Source organism: Nansenia antarctica, assembly GCF_963989245.1.
Source record: "Nansenia antarctica genome assembly, chromosome: 12".
NCBI classification, from domain to species: domain Eukaryota; kingdom Metazoa; phylum Chordata; class Actinopteri; order Argentiniformes; family Microstomatidae; genus Nansenia; species Nansenia antarctica.
Genome location: NC_137682.1, coordinates 5,438,329 through 5,450,884, shown reverse-complemented (window position 1 = coordinate 5,450,884; position 12,556 = coordinate 5,438,329). Strand labels below are relative to the sequence as shown.

General features: G+C 40.9%; 1 protein-coding gene across 1 annotated transcript; it reads right to left on the bottom strand.

The window, feature by feature from the left end:
- Positions 1 to 6,489: 6,489 nt before the first annotated feature.
- On the bottom strand, positions 6,490 to 9,570 carry gadd45aa (growth arrest and DNA-damage-inducible, alpha, a). The gene is made up of 4 exons (XM_080542816.1): positions 9,432 to 9,570; positions 8,130 to 8,231; positions 7,792 to 8,008; positions 6,490 to 7,379 (listed from the first exon to the last, which is right to left on the bottom strand). The coding sequence occupies exons 1-4, from the start codon at positions 9,470 to 9,472 to the stop codon at positions 7,266 to 7,268; spliced, it is 474 nt and encodes a 157-aa protein (XP_080398942.1). The 5' UTR covers positions 9,473 to 9,570; the 3' UTR covers positions 6,490 to 7,265.
- Positions 9,571 to 12,556: the final 2,986 nt, after the last annotated feature.

Genomic DNA, 12,556 nt, shown 5'->3' with positions numbered 1-12,556 from the left:
CTGCTCTGCTGGCTTGTAGGTTATCACCTGGTTAGTGTGTCATTGTGATGGTTACACAATATAAATTGACTTACTAAAAACTTGAAAAAGAAACACGACTGCCTTCGTCTTTCTTTGCAGTAAATGCAAATGACTTATTACTTATTATTAATGTTACCAACAACATTTTCAGCTTTTTCGTCTCTCCTGTTCTATCGATAAGCTATTTCTACACCAGATCGTCATACCAGATCAGTCATCTGCATGTCAGGGGGGGAGGGGGGGTGGCAGGGTTAGGGGAGATGGGTAGGGGTAGGGGAGGCTGTATGCATGTCAGGGGGGGAGGGGGGGTGGCAGGGTTAGGGGAGATGGGTAAGGGTAGGGGAGGTTGTATGCGTGTCCAGGGGGGGGGGGGGGCTCATGTCTAGGCCTCATGTCTCAGATAGCTGCTTATCATGCAAGGATAGCTCTGCAAACTACCACCGTCTAGGTACCCATGACTCTTGGCATACACTGTTACAAACTTGCAAAACCTTTTAGACACATAAAAATGCACACAAGCTGTCATTGTTGAAAGCAGTCCTGTTGGGTTTTATAGGTCAGTCATCCCAAAGCAAAGGCCAGGAAACGGAAACAGTTCTCCCTCTCTCCCTTCTGACTGGTCACAAATGAAAAGCTATAGAGTCCTGTAGTATCATCAAAGGCTCAATGGTCTCCGGACCGGAGTCGGGCGTTTCCGCTCATCAATGCACAGATGGGGCTTGGCCCCAAATGCGTCGTGCGAGTGTGGCGCAGAGGACCAAACCGCAGACCATGTTATCCTGGATTGCCCGGTGTACCACCCACCCAACGGGATGCATGGTCTGTCGGTATTAGATGACGAGACGATGACGTGGCTTCTGGAGGGGTCTACAGAAATAAATATAGCCCGGGTGAGCCCCTCAACCAGGTCTCGGGGTGGTAAAAGGGTAGCCCCTTGGCCCCGAGCCTGGTGGAGTGGAGAGGAAACAACAACCCATACGCCGAAGAAGATCAAAGCCCTCAGACCACATCCTGTCCAACAAAACAACCCAAACAGTCAAAACAAATCAAAGTGCCTTTAGAAGTTGACTCCAAGTCCCAATACTGGCCCACACTCTTCCGATTATCAAGGCAAGTCATATGTATGAGAGTAGGGTTAGTGGAACTGATCCTACACCACATGATCCTACTGTACCTACAGACTACATTCCTTTTACATTGGGACAAGCTAATAGATATCATTGGACCATGGTAGATGAGTTCAAACATAGTATGCAAAAAGCAATGACCATTCAATCTTTAGTCTTACGGCCTTTGGCCCACTTTATTTGCACACGTTGAAGGGAACAGTGGTGTTTCTGTTTCTTACACAAGATAAGTTATGAGAAAACGTGCTGCTGGCAGCTTCCAGTAATAAACTGACAGTGTGTGTCAAAGAGAGAGAACGCATGAGTGCAAAATACACCCGAAACCAGAGATCCCAGGAAGTTGAGGATGTGTCCAGGCATGATCCCGTCTGCCCTGTAAATGATTATCAGGAGGTTGAATTAGAGCTCAGAGAGAACGTCTCCTCTAACTGGCTGTGAACTTCACCCCACATCGACCTCTGCTCTACTCTCTGTTTCACTCTGGCGCATTTAAAGTGACTTTTGGCGCTTTTCCACTACCGGACTGACCCGACCCGAACCGGGCCGCATTTGTATCCTATCCGTGCCGTACTTTCAGAAACGCTTCTCCATTATACACAACAGACCCGGAGCGACCCGGGACTGTAGGAGGAGTTACGTGTCATAAGAGCACTTCACTGTAATAAGAATTATGTCAAAATGCAGCACTATCGTGCACAGATCAGCCTTAAAACACGTAACGTTAAGTGCCTGTTACTTGCCGCTTTCAGTTCGTCACATCAACGGGGGAAATGCGAGATGAACTTCTATCAAAAGTTTTCTTTTTACTCATCATCATCATACTGTAGTTTGGCATCTTACTGGCCGTTTGGAGGAGTTTATGTATAACCCTAATGATGTCACTTTTGGGAAAAAGCTAGTGAAGAAGAAGTGTGTGAGGTGCGCCTGCGATTAGCATTGCTTCAAAGTGCAAACCATCTCTGCCTCTACAAGTTCATGTCTCAAATAACATATATGGTTCTATCACAGAAAGATAAGAACATATTATCAAGTGTTGACGTAACAGCAGCTCTCCAGCTCAAAGCTACCATCTAATAGTAACATCTCTTTATTCTGTATTTATTTACCATATGTTCCCTTCACTGACATATGGCAACGGTCTGTTATGACAAGCAGCACACAGGGGTTTGTCAAGTGACTGGCAAAGTGTCATAACAGCTTCCGATGCGTCAGCGATAGTAGGATGTGTCTGGTGCAAGCTTGTGGGGGGGAAAAGTGTTGTCGTAATGCCACCACTACTACAGTATTTACCCACCAATAATAACCAATAATAAACCAATATTCACCAACCAATAATCACTTCCTTTTGTCTTGCAGGGTTGTCTCATACGGTTTGATTTTAAAACATTTGAAAAGGTGACTTTTTTTCTTACATTGACATTGAAATGTACAAGTATATGAAATGAATCAAAACATTTTTGCATGCTCAAAGCACCTTTGCTTTGCTCTTGCTTCATTCAGTGGTGTGGTGGCCAAGATGTCGTCCAAGATGTGTATGTGTATGTATCTTGCCAAAATAGTTTGAAGGCTTCAAACTATTTTGGCAAGATTTCTTTCCTGATGTTTGTGTGTGTGTCTTATGCCTGCGTCACACAAATGATGTGACGGCACACCTGACACCAGAAACACCTGTCAAGCCAATTTTCCAATACTACTGGTTCCCTGAAATAGGGGGACTATGTATAAAAAGGATTTCAATTTCTAAATGGTGAAAACTCAATAGTACTTGTTTGATTTAAAATCCACACTGTTGAAGTATGGAGCTAAACATATTTATGGAGGGAACTCTGTGCAATGAATACATCTCTACAAATATAATATAAAATATGCTGCAATATGTAAATCCACCAAACCACAACTGTTTAACAGTCCCAATCCCTGACTCCAGACAAGACCATCAACTGAACATATACTATATGTAATCGATAGATCTCTTAAATACCGTAATGACTTATATCCTACCACAGTCTACACTTCTCGACATACCTGTATAAGCTTTTCCTCATTCAGGTACACGTGTCTAGAAAACCTTCATGATTGGTCATGAAAAGTTTCGAGATTGGAGAGTTTTCCTGATGCATTACAGACAGAGGCCCTCTAAGAAAACAATCCCCAAGCAACATCTATGCAACGTAAGTGCAGAAGAAGTTTCTCGTAGTGTAGATGTAGTAGCAACGTTAAACTAAGTAGCTTAGTTAACCTACACCCTTGTATCATTCCAATGGAGTAGTCACAAAAGTGCCAACACAAATACATCTCAAACATAAGTAAAAAAAAGTATCTGACATAATGATGTATTCCACCCAGGTTAGATGTGCAGACAGTGTTCTCTTTCTCTGTCCAGTCTCTTTTTCTGTCCAGTCTTTCCTACTACTGTTATTAAACACGGTTTCATTATTGCACTTTGTTGTGTCTGGTCTGCATTGAAGTCCCCCTCCATATAACCCTAACCAGAACTGATTTTGATAACAAAAAATAAAACGTTATTCCTTTTACTCAGGACATTTTAAACAAGAACCGTGGTTAAATCTAACACACGTTAAATGTAGCAATGACTTAATCGAGAAGAAATATATTGATAATCCAAGGAGTCAAATCTAGGTGACTCATACTGTAACTGAGGGAAATTAACTGACAAACAGTAAATGACACACTGAAGCATAAGCTTCACAGGACTCCTCCCATCCAGCAGTTTGGTTCAACTCCAGCACAGGGGGCCTAAAGAAATCTACACAGAGTTATGGACTAGCCCCGTTTCCTCTCATTACATCAGCTCCAGTGGACATGTATTTATACCTCTCTCTCCACCACGGAGAGAATAGGACTCAGCCTGTCTGAGCCCAGAGAACAGAAGGTAGCCAAAAATAGAAGGTGCTGAAACCTTGGTTCCGCTCTTAGAGAGGAGCTATTTTGGGGATATGAAGCCTGAAGCTTTTTCCCCCTTGATTTTGTGACCTTGTCTTTGGCCAGTTGAGGGGATAAACAAACATTTTCTTTTTCATGGTGTGGACATGGATTGAATGTTGTAATCTTTTACTATTGTTGCCTTTTGCACAGTGATCACGCCTTGCTGCAGGGAAAGCCGTGTTACTGTGTTGCAGTTCATATAGGCACTAACTGTGAAAGCCAGGTTGCACAACAATGGCCGAATATTGATATCAGTGCCAACAAGCAAGCATATGGGCCATGAGGCACGAAGTGTAATCCTGGTTAGCACAATGTCATTGTGTCATACTGTGACTAGTGGGCACATTGCTAAGGCCTGGCAGGCACACTGACCGCGTGCTTTGGCTAAAGTCTGCCCTGGCAGTTACAGTGTCAGTGTGTTGGAATGTGCTGATGTGGGGGGAGCCAGGGAGGGAGGGGGGGCAGAGCTGATCCCAGTACAGTCCCTCTGCTCTATTGGCTCAGTCTCACCTCTGCACAGCCACTCAGTTAAAGCCACTCAACCATTCATGGGTGTAGTGGGCCGTGCCATAATGGCACCTCTACAGTCTACCCCCAGTGCCCCCATAGGGTGTTATTACAGTGGTGCAACATACTATAGTTATTTTACAATTTTTCTTAACTGTTACTTCCCTATAGTGATCTACAATATGTTTCTGTTACTGTGTCATCTTCTGTCGCTATATACTTCTTACACTATCCTGAGGTACACCGATTTGCGTAAATAATTCAAAATTACATTTTCTCTTGACTTCTCCACTGTTATGAAAAGCTGAAATGACAGTACTTTATTGAACTGCACTTGACATCACCTGATTCTGTATGACCCCTATGACCTTAAAGAAATGTGTATATTGATGGTGATATCCAGAGTGTACTGGGGCATTGTACGGTAACCTTGTTTAGGAAAGAGCTGTACAAATAAAGGTATTATTATTATTAATAATAATAATTAAAAATATATATATTATTGTTGTTATTATTATTATTATTATTATTATTGTTGTTGTTACTACTACTACTACTACTACTAATAATAATAATAATAATAATAATAAAAGTTGGTCAGGTAGTGCTATGTGGATATGCCAAACCCCTCCTGTGATTATCCGGAAAGGGTCTATAGCACCAGAAAAATACTTACATCACCTCTCCCCTACTTACCTTTCCCTCAGGACCATTGCAATACCACATGGTATCAGTATCACACACGCACTCACACACCTTAGTTACTGTAACAACATGGTAACCTTTGACACGGTGCTTGTTGGAACTAATCTAGCCAGTGCAGACTAAAACTGTTACTGTGTTATTGATGAAAATTACTCAGTATGTGGTGATTTTTCTGTCTATTACAAGTTATAGAACTAGATACAATCCTATAGAACCGCTGGGGTATGGTAATACCTTGCCTAGGAGGAGTGCCTCTTAATGCACTAGACAGTTTTCCTCACGTGAGCAGCAGGACAACCAGAAACTGGGTGTTGCTGATCACAGATGAGCTGCTCGTCTCGTGATCATGAGTTAGCAATTACCCTGGGAAACACCTGTCTCGCATCAGCTCTGACATCATCCACACGTGACGGCGGCGTCACCTGTGGGCATGTCACACGACCTGCTGCGTGCCAGTTTTGCCTTTATAAAACATTCCAAGGGTTTCCAGTCATGCGCTCTCAGCCACACCTTTCTGTGCAAAAAGCTACATACAGTACAGCCAGCAACTGGTTCAAACAGCCTGTGAGCAGCAGGTATTCAGACAGTTACCTTTTTCAGTAGAGCTTGTGGTAATACAGCACATGTGCAATATGTAAAATAAGCATTGGTATTTCTTTCCTTCAGCCCTACAGTGTTAATGTGTAAATGTTTTTTCCTTTTCATTTGACCTTTATCCATCAATTTCTTGTCTAGTAGAGATTTGACACAAATGTGAAATAATGTGTAAATTAAGGCATTTAAATTGAGCAGAAACATGTCTTGTCACTCAAACAAGAGTGTGCACTTGTCTTAGTGAGGCAGGCGACTGTGATGCATTCAAAAAGGTATGCAGGGCTGCCAGCTAAACCGTGGGCTAAACTCTAACCACTCAGGACGGGTGAAAAAGGGAAACTGTTTGGATGAATGAGCACAGTCTTGCTGACCACAGCAGAACAAAGCAGAGAGCGGAGGGTGCTATTGTCACACTGCATGATGGGGATGTCACCGAGGCCAGTGTGACCTCAATGATCCGCACGTGATTCCTCTTTTCAAGTGTTAGAGGGGTCAAAGTTCAACAGGCTTTGTTACATTTCCAGAAATGCTAAATGAATGAGATGCGACCATCCAATTCGGACTCCAAAAATACTTTTATTGACCACAAAAATACATCTGTGCCTTTTTTGCAGAGCATTGCAGATAATGGTATAAAATTGAAACATAAATACATAAACATAAAATATCATAAGAAATAACTTAAAAACTGTAAAAAAAGAACTATTCACTTGAGTAAAAAAACTGTGAAATGCATTGGAAACACTGACTGTATAGTATATTCACTATTCATTGGATATCTAGCCGTTCCCTTTTTAAATAATCATAACAATAGTAACAACAACATCAACAGTGTGAATAAAAAATGTAATTCAAAAACGTCCAGTGTTTCAACAAGGGCTCCGTTTCTGCAGAAAAAAAATCCTTGGTTCTCTGAACACCAGTGCCTAAAAAAGAGCTTTTTGTTGTTTTCTTTTTTTGTTTCTCTCCCATCTTTAGTCCTCACAATGTTAAGTGCTCTTCCACATACTGTACATGATTTTATCCGCCTGTACAGTGTCCATCTTCAGTTAAAAAAGCACAGACGTCGTTTTCAGTCTCTTGACTCATATACATTAAAAGTGCCTCATCTCCCCTTTGGCTACCAAGGCCGAGAGTTCAACTCCGCCAGTCCCAGTGGAAAGCCGTCCCCTTTTGTATCCCACCTTAGATTGCTGGATCTTCTTTTTTTCCCTCTGTATTATTTTTTTCTTTTGTTGATGTTTCTTTTCTTCTTCTTCCACATCAGCAGTATGGAATCTTCTCGAGGTAGTAATGCGTCCATCAGGGATCACACTACTCTGGTGCAGAGTGAGTCCTTCGCAGGCCTTGCTGGTTGGAGAGCCTTCATCGCTCAGGCAGGTTGATGATGGGCACCCACTGGTCCATGCACCGGCTCTCTCTGCAGAATCGGTTAACCTTGCTCAGGGCCGGGTCTTTCCAGGATGAGGAGTGAGGGCTCTGCAAAAGACAATGGAAGAGAAGAGTTGAGAGACAGTTGCTCAAGAAACATATCCTGATACCTAATTACATGTCCTGTGTCAGACCTGTGATTTAAGAAAGACTTCTTCTAACCAAGAGGTGTCAATACTAAGTGCAATTACATTATTTGTCTAACTGAAAAATTCCACAGAAGTCATAAAACGCAGAGCTGAGTGTGTTGTAGTAGGACTGAGCCAATGATAAGCGCATATGGCGGGCATGTTCTGGCAAGTTCCGTGCATGAGTCGTCACACGCATTAGTTAAAGTAAGTACGTACCGTAAGTACTTTCTAGCTCCTGTATCTTATGCATGCTTGTCATCATGGGAAAAAAACTGTGATACAGCATGCATAAAGGTACACTAAGTTTTAGTAGAACAAAAGACACTTACAGTGACCAGGACACAGTGCAGGTCCATGGGCTCTCCCCCTTGTATTCCTCCCCCGCCGAGGATCTCAGCCAGACGCCTGGTGTTGTTCACTCGCAGGATGCTGATGTCATTCTCACAGCAGAACGCCTGGATCAGGGTGAAGTGGATCTGAAGAGCGACGTCCTTCACATCCTCATCATCCGTAGCCAAAATGCACAGAACCACGTTATCTGGATCGCTGGGTTAAGAAAAGAACATATTCATGATTAGCTACCATTTGAAAATACACTATAAGAATAAGTCCTATGCAATGCATGCTCAGACAAAAAGAGTAACACATTTATAAGCACTTGACTTACACGTTCAATGACTTTGCTGCTTCGTAGACCCCGACTGTTATGCATCCTTGTGGTAATGCAGAACTGAGGACCTCTTCCAAGGCTCTTGCCACTGAATCCATTCTGTAACACAAAGACAAATGAGTTGTTAGCTATTTCTAACAAGGATCACAAGGATCAGCTTGTCATGAGCTCAACAGAGAAGTGTAGTGCTCTATGTGTTAGAATATGGAATATTAAAGCTCAAGCCAGCAACACATAGATAGATTAGATCGAACAGGCCTCGTTCTAAAACGACAAAAGGCTTTTGCACATTCATTTTTAAGAAAATCACACACAAACTATAAAAAAACAAAACAAAAAAACGATATAAGCCTACAAATAAACTAATAAAAATGACATTCAAAGCTTTGCACACTCCGTGCATGTGCAGCCTGCCACATTACAACAAGGCGAAATCGAGCGGCTAAAAAGTTCAAGCAAGTTCACTGGCAAAGAAATGAGAAATGAGAGAGTTGTTATTTAAACCCCCCAAAGAATCAACTACCTACGTTTGACACACTGTTAGGCCTACACTATCACGGTCGAATCTCAACTTCTTTATGGAGGGGCTTGCCCGGGCTAGCCTGTCTGCACAACACAAACTAGCAGTATATACATATATACAGTATATTGTGTTGAGTGTTAATGTTAATGTTAATGTTAGCAGCATTAACAACAGTAGAGTTGGTTGGCTGCCCTGAACCAAGCGAGCACCAACCGACTGTCTGATGCAAGTTGATGTCAAAGTTGACATCATTGCAATTCGTGTATCAGTGCATATTAAAATCCCATCGAATATCAAATAGCAGCATATCAACATAGCCCAGTACGGTGACTTTTTTACTCTCTAAATGATGTCTGAAAATGTGTTTCCCTGGAGTTTACCAACCTGACACCGGTGCGTAACGGGCTATAGCACTATGGTGCAGACGGGTCAGCTAGCCAGGATTAGCTTGTCATGAGCTCAACAGAGAAGTTTAGTGCTTTTTATATTTTATTTTAATATTAAAGCTCAAGCCAACACATAGATAGATTAGATCGAACAGGCGCTCGTTCTAAAACGACAAAAGGCACATTGCACAAAAGGCGCATTTTGCACATTTTAAGAAAATCTCACACACATTTTTTTTTAAAAACTATATAAGCCTACAAATTAATAAAAAATGACATTCAAGCTTTGTGCACTCCGTGCATGTGCAGCCACATTACAACAAGGCGAAATCGAGCGGGCTAAAAAAGTGGGAAACTTTGGGAAATCTATATATATAATTTTTTCTTTACCTTTCTGCAGAATAATCCCCACTTAGTTCTTCAAATGTCATTTTGCATAAAGTCCAAGTCCACCTTAAAGTCCAAGTTATTTGCTAGTTTACTTCGGGTTGATCTATTTCCAGTGTTTAAATGTCTCTGTGTGCTGCAGTGACAGCCTGCAAAATGAAGCGTCCCACACATGACATTCACTGACAGTGTCAGATGTCAGATCATTTGCATATTTAAGATCATTGGTCATCAATGAGTAGCAACAGTGATAAGATAATCTGATTGGAGGGATAATGGTTGGAGAGGCGTGGTCTATCTCCAGCTGTGTTGCAGGCCACTGTAAGCTTTGTAAGCGAAATGTGTGTTACTCCAAGTCTACTCAAAGAGTTAAGTTAATAGGCGCTAAAGGTAAAAATAATTGAGACATTTTAAAAGGCAAATGCTTGATAGCCTTCCTATTTGCACTTGTATCCTCCTGCACTCTTTTATTTTTGTTTTAGCTAGCATCAAACAAAGTTGATAGCTTCAAAGTGTGCATGTTTCTACCACTGACAAATATAGGTAGCCTGTATGAATTGTGGCATAGCAAGAAGTGCTACATGGAGAGCATTTGGACAGGCTAATCTAATACTATGTGTGAATATTAGGCCATATGACTGGTACAGACAGGTTAATGCATCAGAAGTATATGACACGGTTACAAACGTAAGTTATGATCTCTGCAAACATCTGCATACATCGACATCACACCAAATACACAAATACACAAGTAAAATGCATTTACTTGGAGAGTTCTGTAGTTTACTTACCTACTTGTTGTGTGAGAAAGCCGGGTATGAGCACATAGCAACGAGACAGCAGAAATGATCCTGATTGGATCCCGGCAGAGCGAGCGCCTGTGAAGGCCAGAATCCAAAAGATAGGCGCGAGAATCAAAGAGTGTGCTTGGAATGCTGTTGTAGTTCACATGCATGTATTTAGGCAATGCATACTGTATTTAGGCAATGCTTATTGTATGCATTGAGACATACAATACATCTATCCTCGTCTCTCTCAAAATGCATGGGAGAATTCGTGTATCAGTGCAGTGCCAGTGCTACCAGTGCCGTATCAGTACTACCTGACCGAAGTAGTATGGGCAGAGATCTGTGCCACTAGAAACTGAATTTGAATCACTAACTTTGAATTTGAATTGCTCAATTTGAATTAAAAAAATGAATTTGAATCACATAATTTGAATTTGTATTGTTTAACTTGAATAACTGAATTAGAAAAACTGAATCAAGTTAAACAATACACATTCAAATTATGTGATTACATTTTTTTTTAAAGGGACTCGAGGAAAGATTAATTGAGATTGAGCCGTATGTATACCCCCTCTCTCTCTTTCTCAATTAAATCGATTATTAGCTAATTCAAGGGACTGACAACAATTTGAAGTTTGATACAACGCTTACTAGTTTAATTTGTTGCTTGTTACTTTCATTCAATAATTTTTACGAGTTCCACACCCATACATTTTAGTAGGCTATGGCTTACATTAAACCAAACTCCAACCTTTTGTTTTGAGGTATTAAACATGTGCAGAATACCTCCCGAGTCAGAAGGCTCCGGAATTCTCTCATGCAATGTCTCTCTTTATACACAAGAGGGAGATAGAGTTACATTGAACAGAAATAAGTTACTAGCCATAAACAACTCTTGATCTTGGTGTTGTGATGCTCAGATAGCTGATATTTCCTTATGATATTCAATGGGAATCACAATATTGTAATCACAGAGGCGTTTAGTTCATTTTAGAGTTGCATATACTCCTCTGTAGTAGACTAGGCCTGGTAGTTTTGAAAAAAAATAGTTGTTTTTCTATATAGCTTGAAATTATAAAAATAAAATAAAATTTAAAAAAGCTTGAAAAAAGAAAGCCTCCCAAAAACAGTGGCATATGTAAGAACATCCAGTGTTACCAGTAGTCAGTGTTACAGAAGTTAAAAAAAAGAAGAATTGTATTGGTATTGTGTGACTGTCATTGTGAGAAGAAGTGGCCCTTACTTACCAGAAGATATGATTATAAATGTAATTACTGTAACCTAGTAGGGAACTCATAATATGCTATATTTCTCTATAAATCAGTGCACCTACAACATGTGCAAAAGCTGTCTAAGCGGAGAGCAGCTAATACAGTAATACAGTACCCTTAAGGGGCCAGCGGCCTCATTCTTACTATAGTCTCTCCTCTAGCCTGCAGCCTGGAACAAGGGCAAGGTTAATGCTGTGACCATGCTGCAGTTTGGCTCCGAGCTTCCACCACACACCACAGAGACAGGCAGTATAATGCAGTTCTATACAGCAAACAGCAGATAATAAATCATACTATTGTTGCAACACAGCTACAACTTCTTCAATCTCAATTTCTGAAGAAGTGCTTTCTAATTATTTTAAAGAATTGTTCAATCACTTTTAATAATCAAGGCAGAATCATGTGTCAAGGCAGAAACAAAAATGGAAAAACATGTTTCTCAAAATGTGGAGTCTTCTCACTAAAACACACACTAAATGATGAATTGCAATTGTGTGTATTGAAAATAGATCAAACCCAAAAAATGCATTGAAACCATTGTAGTGTGGAGCCAATAATAGGAAATTCAAAAAGCGAATTGATTTGTTGTATGACAACGAAATCATTTAATTACTTGAATTACTGCACCTCAAATCATTAGTGGATACTCTGAAATCTCAGTGATACCCCTGATAAATGCAGAAGGTTGCCGACACCACTATGGAAAAGACATAAGATACACATTGTCTTGTCAAAAGAATCCTAATCTGTTTGGTGATGGAGCCACATTAAAAAGAGATAGGGGAGACAGAACAAAATACATAAAAGAACGGAACCTCCAGTCACCAATGATAAATGTAAACGCATCACTGGGGACAACAACGTATGATGTTTCTCTCTAATGGCCTGATTGCTCAATTAATTCCATAGCTGGTTATTTTCCTGGCCCTCTTTAATGTGGGAAACAGTCATATTTCCTCTCAGATTAGTATAGATACAGGCTGACAGTCTTGCACTGCTCAAGGTATTTGGGAGGCATAATTCATTCATAATGCCACAATGCGCCCCATCTATCATCTCAGGTTTTTCC